Source organism: Zonotrichia albicollis, chromosome 6, assembly GCF_047830755.1.
Source record: "Zonotrichia albicollis isolate bZonAlb1 chromosome 6, bZonAlb1.hap1, whole genome shotgun sequence".
Taxonomy (NCBI): Eukaryota; Metazoa; Chordata; class Aves; order Passeriformes; family Passerellidae; genus Zonotrichia; species Zonotrichia albicollis.
In genome coordinates, this window is record NC_133824.1 from 6,248,227 (window position 1) to 6,256,908 (window position 8,682).

An 8,682-nucleotide genomic window follows, 5' to 3' on the forward strand; every position below is an offset into this window, starting at 1 on the left:
GCAAAATTATGACTGTGATGCAGACTTGTCCACACCTGTCCTTTATGTAAAGCTGAATCAAGGTTAAAGGAATGCTTTCCACCTTTATGCAGTTGTTCCAAGAGGCTAGAAAAGCAAACAGAACAGTGTTTTTGGCTCTGGTGAGCATTTCTGCATTGGAGGGCAGGCTCAGGCTCAGAAATTCTTGGGACCCGGTTCAAGCATGGCCCGACATTTGTTACTGTTAATTGCAACTGTGCTGTCGGCTTTGATTACCGGATGTTTCATTTGAGTGGCTTCTTGGTGTTTTGGCAAAAAGAACGTCAAAATGGTTTATGCAAGGGTATGTTTTCCAAGCTCCTGTTGACTTGAATAGGACTTTTGTGGCTAAATAGCTACATAATATTTTAAAAATGGAAGTGCTGGCATGACATAAGCATGTATAAATTAAATTCAGCAAGATCTCAAGGGACTGCTGCATGAAGTATATAAAATGAGAGAGTGAAAATGACACTGAAGGTCCTTACAGGTGCCTTGTAAAACCTACCACACCGCATTTTTCTTGGTTTTTGTCTGTAGTCATAAATCCCTTGAAACAAATTCCTTTTTGTGGAATAAACACATGAAAGGATTTGGATCCTTACACGTCATAAAAGAAGGTTTTATTTGCAAATTAGAGGATGTAAACGCATATAGCACAAATGCGTATGTGTGATATTTGTCATACATGTTAAGTGAATAAGTGCGGTGAGTAAATGTGATGTTCAACAATTTATATCAGTCAATACGTTGCAATTAAATCCTTCTTTCAGAAACGCCAAGGAGGAAGTGTGTTAACAAAATAAAGTGAATGCCAACTGTATTTAAATGTTCTCCGCTGTATTATTTTTTAAGTGTTCTTTCTGTTTTTTTCTTTTATAGGTAAAGATGAGCCTTCAAGCTATATTTGCACAACATGCAAGCAGCCTTTTAATAGCGCTTGGTTCTTGCTTCAGCATGCCCAGAACACACATGGATTCCGCATCTACCTGGAAACAAGCCCTTCAAACAGTTCCCTTACTCCACGCATCACCATCCCTCCTCCTCTGGGACCGGAGACTGTTGCACAGTCCCCGCTGATGAATTTTCTTGGAGACAACAACCCCTTCAACCTTTTGCGCATGACAGGACCCATCCTGCGTGAACACCCTGGCTTTGGTGAGGGTCGGCTCCCAAACACGCCTCCGCTGTTCAGCCCACCGCCTCGTCATCATCTGGATCCACATCGCCTTAGTGCCGAAGAAATGGGGTTAGTTGCCCAGCATCCCAGTGCCTTTGACAGAGTTATGCGTTTAAACCCCATGGCAATTGAGTCCCCAGCGATGGATTTCTCCAGAAGGCTTCGAGAGCTGGCAGGAAACAGTTCCACCCCTCCGCCAGTCTCACCCAGTCGCACCAACCCTATGCATCGTCTGTTGAATCCTTTCCAGCCGAGTCCTAAATCACCTTTTTTGAGCACCCCGCCACTGCCCCCCATGCCCCCCAGCAGCACTACGCCTCCCCAGCCTCAGGCCAAGAGCAAGTCCTGTGAATTTTGTGGGAAAACATTCAAGTTCCAGAGTAACCTTATCGTGCACCGGCGCAGTCACACAGGAGAAAAACCCTACAAGTGTCAGCTCTGTGACCATGCTTGCTCCCAGGCCAGCAAGCTAAAACGCCACATGAAAACGCATATGCATAAAGCTGGCTCCATGACAGGCAGGTCAGATGATGGACTGTCCACCACCAGTTCCCCTGAGCCAGGCACAAGTGAGCTCACTGGAGAGGGACTGAAATCCAGTGAGGCAGATTTCAGGAATGAGAGCGATCCTTCCCTGGGCCATGACAACGAAGAAGAGGAAGAGGAGGAGGAGGAGGAAGAGGAGCTTGAAAATGAGAGCCGGCCAGAGTCGAGCTTTAGTATGGACTCAGAGCTGAGTCGTAATCGAGAAAATGGCTCCAAGTCGCTGCCAGATGAGAAATCCCTCGTCCTGGGAAAAGTCATTGAGAATGTAAGTCTAGGTGCCATTCAGCAATATAACGACATGTTAGCTGAGAAACAGAAGAGGAGTAGCTTCATGAAAAGGTCCTCTGACCAGCGAGACTTGTGTCCTCGAGACCTCTGTCAGAGAGATCCGGGTGACGAAGACTCAGTGGTAGGAGAGCTGGACCGCACTGAGGAAGGTACGGTCAACGGAAGAAACTTTGGCCCGGGTGAACCCTTCCCAAACTTGTTCCCCCGCAAGCCAACACCTATCACGAGCCCCAGTTTAAACAATTCCTCTAAAAGAATAAAGGTAGAGAAAGATTTGGACTTGCCACCAGCAACGATAATACCTTCTGAAAACGTTTACTCCCAGTGGCTGGTAGGGTATGCAGCATCGCGGCACTTCATGAAGGATCCGTTCCTCGGATTCACAGACTCCCGACAATCCCCCTTCGCGACCTCTTCCGAGCACTCCTCGGAGAACGGGAGCCTGCGTTTCTCCACTCCGCCGGGGGACATGCTGGACGGGGGGCTCTCAGGGCGCAGCGGCACGGCCAGCGGAGGCAGCACCCCCCACATCAGCGGACCCGGCCCCGGGCGACCCAGCTCGAAGGAAGGACGCAGGAGCGATACATGTGAGTACTGTGGCAAGGTCTTTAAGAACTGCAGCAATTTGACGGTTCACCGTCGGAGCCACACTGGAGAGCGGCCTTACAAATGCGAGCTCTGCAACTATGCATGTGCCCAGAGCAGTAAGCTGACGCGCCATATGAAAACGCATGGCCAGATAGGGAAGGAGGTCTACCGCTGCGACATTTGCCAGATGCCCTTCAGTGTTTACAGCACCCTGGAGAAACACATGAAAAAGTGGCATGGAGAACATTTGCTGACAAATGACGTCAAAATTGAGCAGGCAGAAAGAAGCTAAGGCCCCCCCCCCCACCTCCCCCTCCCCACCCCCTGCCCACCCCCACCTCCGCTAGGTTAAATTTCAGGGGTCTAGGTAACATTTTATTTGTACAGTTTAACTATTGCCAACTGAGAAAAGATGACCTAACTTGCCTCCGTAAACATAACTTAGCATAACTATGGTAAGGTGCCAGACTTTGGCACTTAAATATAACCTGTGTCTACAAAGTTCTATTAAACCCGAGGGTTGATTAAGGCAGTAAAAATTGTGGAGCCTTTTAACTGTGCAATAATTTCTGTATTTATTGGGTTTTTGTAATTTTTTGGCATGTGCAGGTACTTTTTTTATTCTTTCTGTTTAAATTTCTTTTAAAATTTTGTTGGGTATCCCTTTTTAATTTTACCCAGTCGTAGCCTGAGATTACTTGCATTGTAGGAGAGAAACATATCTTTTAAAATTATAATTTTTGGGCCGCTGCTTTGTTGAAATTTAAGCTAAGTGTGTGTAATTTCTTGTGAGGAAGCCAGCATTTAAACTGAAATCTCTCTTTTTTCTTTTTTCCCTCTTTCTTTCTTTCTTTCTTTCTTTCTTTCTTTCTTTCTTTCTTTCTTTCTTTCTTTCTTTCTTTCTTTCTTTCTTTCTTTCTTTCTTTCTTTCTCTCTCTCTCTCTCTCTCTCTCTCTCTCTCTTCCTTCCTTCCTTCCTTCCTTCCTTCCTTCCTTCCTTCCTTCCTTCCTTCCTTTTTTTCTTTCATCTTCTTAAATAACCTTGAAGATTAGGGAAAACAAAATTGTACAGCGGATAACAATCTTTAAAATTAGCACTTTCTTTTGAAATTGGATCAAATACGTAGCACTGACAATGTCACTGAAGACAGAGGCCTTTTCTAGATGGATTTCAGCACTAAAGTTATGGCAACAAAAAAGACATAGATGCAGAAGGCTGCTACACTCAAAACCCAGAAACATTCTTAATTGTGCATTACTATAGAATAGTTTCTTCTTGTTAAAAGCTATGGCAACATAATGATGCCAGTTTGTCACTTTCTGGAGTGTTTTTCCCTCCCTCTTCCCCTCCTGTGACTCTTTCCAGAGACAATAAAAGTACATCTTGAGCATTTTAATATTATTTTCAAACCTCAGAGGAGCCAAATGCCATCTCTTTTTTTTTTTTTTTTTTCTTTTAAAAAACCACAAAATCCTAAATTTGAATTTAGGACATCTACTTTAGTCCATATTTGCTGTAGTTGATTGCTAAATGATAGGAAAGTGTGAATTTCTCAATGAAAAGCCTCAACTCAGGCATTTGGTTTATGAATAGAAATATTAGAACTATCTTAGATGCTGTACAGTGATGTTATTATAAGAAGGGAAAAAATAAATTCTGGTTAATTTACCTGTCTTGGCAAAATTCTGCTCCTACTGAAGTCAGTAAGATTTTTTCCAACTTAATTAGGAACAGAATGAAATTGTGTTCAGATAAAAGCATTACGACAGAGAAAAATTAAAGCAAAGTAAAATGCACCTGCTCTACTTTCAAATTCCAAATTTTTAAAAGCCTTTTTCAACTAATATTAGCAAACAGTAGACAATTATGGTTAGAGATTTTAATTATGTTGACCCGCACTTTAAATCTTTTGTTTGTGGTTAAGAGAAAAATGGCTTCTCAACAAGAAATTACATCATATTCTACTTGGCCCAAAGGTGGGTTAAACTGTAAAGGAACAGCTGAGATTAAGTGTCAGTGTTGCTAAGCATGGCATTCACAATACTGGCACTATAAAGAAAAATAAATAAAAATAATTTATTGGACAGTTTTTCTACTGCCATTCAATTTGACGTGAGTGCCTTGAAAACTGATCTTCCTATTTGAGTCTCTTGAGACAAATGCAAAATGTTTTTGTGAAATGGAAAGACTTTTAAAAAAAAAGTAAAACAAGAAAAGTACATTCTTTAGAAAAAAAAAAAAAAGAGCCACATTTACTTAAAAAAAAAATTACTGGTTGAAGATAGTGGACATGAAAATGCCATAAGACCCAATCAAATGAAGATGTATACCCAGCACAACTTCGGACATACATTAGCTGAATTATTCTCAGCCTTTTTTTTTTTTCAGGACAACGCTGCTTAGGAAATGGAATGGAAATGATTTACTGCTGAATTAAAACTCAAATGACACAAATTACAAGTTGCTATCATTGAATGAGAAAAAACAATTCAGGAACAACGGCTAATTTTTTTTTAAAAGTTAAATTTAGTGCACTCTGTCTTAAAATACGTTTACAGTATTGAATACATACAAGGGTAAAAAAGAAATTGTGTGTATGTGTGTTTGAGCAATCTTTTTTTTTTTCAAAGTTTGCTTAATAGGTTATTAAAAAATGCCATAATGGCCATGTGTATATTGTTTTCTTTTGGTGACGGGGTTTTAGTATATATTATATATATTAAAATTTCTTGATTACTGTAAAAGTGGACCAGTATTTGTAATAATGGAGAATGCCTGGGCATTTTACAAAACCAGAAAGAAAAAAAAAATTTCTTTTTTCCTTGAAAATGTTGCAGTAAAATTTAAATGGTGGGTCTATAAATTTGTTCTTGTCACTGTAACTGTAAAGTCTTGAGTTTTAGTAAATTTTTTTCTGCCTTGGGTGTTGAATTTTTATTTCAAAAATGTATAGAATCTTGTATTCGGGGATTAAAAGGTGATTGCTACACCATGTAGAAAAAGTATGTAGAAAAAAGTGCTTAATATTGTTATTGCTTTGCAGAAAAAAAAATCACGTTTCTGACCTGTACCTATTTTTCTCTTTTTTTCTCCCCTTCTCCCCTTCCCTTCCCCTTCTGGAATGGATATTGATATTGGTTGATTCATATGATGTAGGCACTTGCTGTATTTTTACTGAAGCTTGTAATTTTTTAACTGTACGCTTGTCCTTTTAAAGGGATTTAATGTACCTTTTTGTTAGTGAATTTGGAAATAAAAATAAAAACAAACAAACAGGCTGCCATAATATATTTTTTTAATTTGGCAGGATAAAATATTGCAAAAATAAAAAAAAATTTGTATGTGAAGTCCTTATTGTACAGGAAAAAAAGGGGGTTGTTAGACGACCTTTGAGTAAAAGAAACAAAACAAAATAATTAAGTGCTTTTTTATTTTACTTTTTTTTTTCTTGTTGTTGTTCACAAATAATTTTAGTTGTATATATATATTTTTTGTCAGAAATGGCCTACAAAAAAGTGCTGTTCCCACAGGGCTCTAAATAACTTCAAAGTTGCCTGGACCCCTTGCGTCAAGGTTTTACCAGGTATGGTTGAACCAGGCTGGATGGATATTGCCTATTTGTGTGAAAAGAAATTCCGTTCCTGGAAAGGTGTCTGGGGTGACATCCCACAGCTTCCCTGCAGATTTGAGAGAGAGAGAGGAGATTTCTTCCCCTCCTTCCAAACAAGATGTCCAATACATCTTCCCTCTCCTGGCCAACCCCCACTCATTGCTCCTCACACCCTGCCGCTGCCCTCTGGAAGAAAGTCTTTTTATAGCAAAAAGTGAGAGCTGCTGCATCACTTTGACATAAAATGGTGAAATGGCCTGCTGTTGGTACAGCTGAAATCGGGTTGAAGTAAAATTAGTCCAGGCATAGCCCTCCTCTTCCCTGTCAGAACAGGATCGACTCCGTGTACAGGTCTTGCCAGTCCATGTTATTAGCTGCTTTGCTGCTGTTCACTCCTAATTGTACATTCCATAAATTTCTGAATGTTTGAGGGACTGGGATGAAATCCTGTACCTTTTGATGTCTCTCTTCTTTGCAGTTATTTTTCTCTCTCTCTCTCTCACACTCTCTCCCTTTTGGGTCGAGGGGAAGACGTGGCAGAAGAGGCACTAATGCTTTAGTGAAGGGGAGGAGAAAATGATCACCGCTCTTGCAGAAAATGACGGTAAAACTTAAAACAAAAACAAGAAAAAAATATATTGCCATGCCAAATTATTCTGCTTTCATCGGTGCAGAACCACGGGAGCAATTGGAGAGGCATGGGTGTGACAGTAGGGAGAATTTGGTCCACCTTATCAGATAGATATATGCCCTCCTGGCTTGAATGTTGCACCCTTAAGTCTTCTGGACAAATTCTGTATCTCAATTAAACTGATAAAAATCAGGAATTATTCATCACTCTTACTCCTGGATTATTCCAGTATAATTGAGGTTGGAAAGTGGTCCCTTAAAGGCACATTTTCACTTTTTGGTGAAGATTCAGATCTCTGACTTTTGTATAAATCCAGTCATGCGACACAACTCAGAAGAATCTCTTGGACTTGCATCAGTGCAACGAAGAACAGAAGCTAACTGTACATTTTCAATCCATAATTAATTGATTTAAGAAAGAATTTCACTTTTCATTTTATTGTAAGTTGTTTAGGAGTTTCAGTTTCACTGTCATTTTTAATTATCCAGGATAGCTAACACCAGCAGTTGTCTAATTTTGTGACTTAGATCACTGAAACTAACAATAAGTCACCCAAAAGCACAAGGATTGTGTTTCTGCAGACTGTAGTGATACTGAAATGGCCCTCCTTTTCTTCTTGCTTAGAAGAGCCGTAGTTTACTAGGCCATAAGCACAATATAACATGGACATAGCTAGAATGCTGCCGTAGTTCTTTTCACACTTTTAGTTTTATATTTTTTTTTAAGGTTGAATTTATTACTTTCATTGTGTGTAGTCTTGCTGCCATTGAAGTCCAGAACAAAACTCCAGTTGACTCCCTGGCAACAGGACAGGTGCAGAAACCTGGTTTTGGAAAGACAAATAGAAATTTTTAAGGAAAGGGTCAAAAAAAAATCAGCATTTCATCCCAGTCCTATGTAAAAGACAGTCCAAGGTTTTGTTTATCACAGGCAAACTCATTTTTATGGTGCTCTTTGTATTTTAGAACTGCAAAGCAAAGTAACATTGATTTAAGTTGTTTGCATTTGTACCGGCAAGGCAAAATATTTTTATTACCTTTTTCTATTACTTATTGTATGAGCTTTTGTTGTTTACTTGGAGGTTTTGTCTTTTACTACAAGTTTGGAACTATTTATTATTGCTTGGTATTTGTGCTCTGTTTAAAAAACGAGAGCACTTTTTTTTTTTATTATGGATAAAATGTTGAGATGGCTGGAGGTCATTTCAATATGGCTTAGTGAAATATTTATTGTTCCTTTTATTCTCTGTACAAGATTTTTGGCCTCTTTTTTTTCCCCGTATTGTCACAATGTTGAGTTCAGCATGTGTCTACCATTTCATTTGTACGCTCGTTCAAAACAACGTTTGTTCCAGTTTCAAGTTATAAAAATAAATTGGACATTTGACTTGATCTCCAAATCTTGTCTTTCCTGTTTTTTTGACACTGAGGGGTGGGAAGGGGAAAAAGAAGGAAGCAAGGGGTTGAAGCCTCAGTACAGAAGATAGAGCTCCTGCCATATTTTCTGTCAGTTCCCATGGGAGTCCATCAGGATAAAAATCTTGTTTGAGAAGGATATGTGAGAACCTGAATGATGCTAAGCAGATGCTCAAGTTCTGCTTTCATCCCTTGGACTTAAATAGAATGCAAGCTATATCCTGAATAGAGGTCTTGAGAGAAAGTGGTAGAATAATGCTTGAAACAGACACATTTCTCATACAGAATTATGCTATGTTTGGGGCCATTATCTCAGTTTTCTGAAGGTGCTGAGAAGTGCTTTGCTTGTGGTTTTTTCCTTCCCTCCCCATAAATGTAACCGTATGGTGCATGCACTCAGGTTTGT

At 39.7% G+C, this 8,682-nt stretch overlaps 1 protein-coding gene across 12 annotated transcripts in view; it reads left to right on the plus strand.

Annotated features, from left to right (window-relative positions):
• The window catches only part of BCL11B (BCL11 transcription factor B), a 95,967-nt gene extending 87,707 nt beyond the window's left edge, over window positions 1-8,260 (plus strand). For 11 of the 12 annotated variants that reach the window (XM_026791145.2, XM_014264539.3, XM_026791148.2 and 8 more), the window contains one exon: window positions 901-7,801. In XM_026791145.2, coding sequence (XP_026646946.1) covers window positions 901-2,912 — 2,012 coding nt within the window. In that variant the 3' untranslated portion in view covers window positions 2,913-7,801. Of the gene's footprint in view, window positions 1-900 lie in introns of all 12 variants that reach the window. The other variant, XM_074542379.1, reaches the window with a different exon arrangement.
• Window positions 8,261-8,682: the final 422 nt, after the last annotated feature.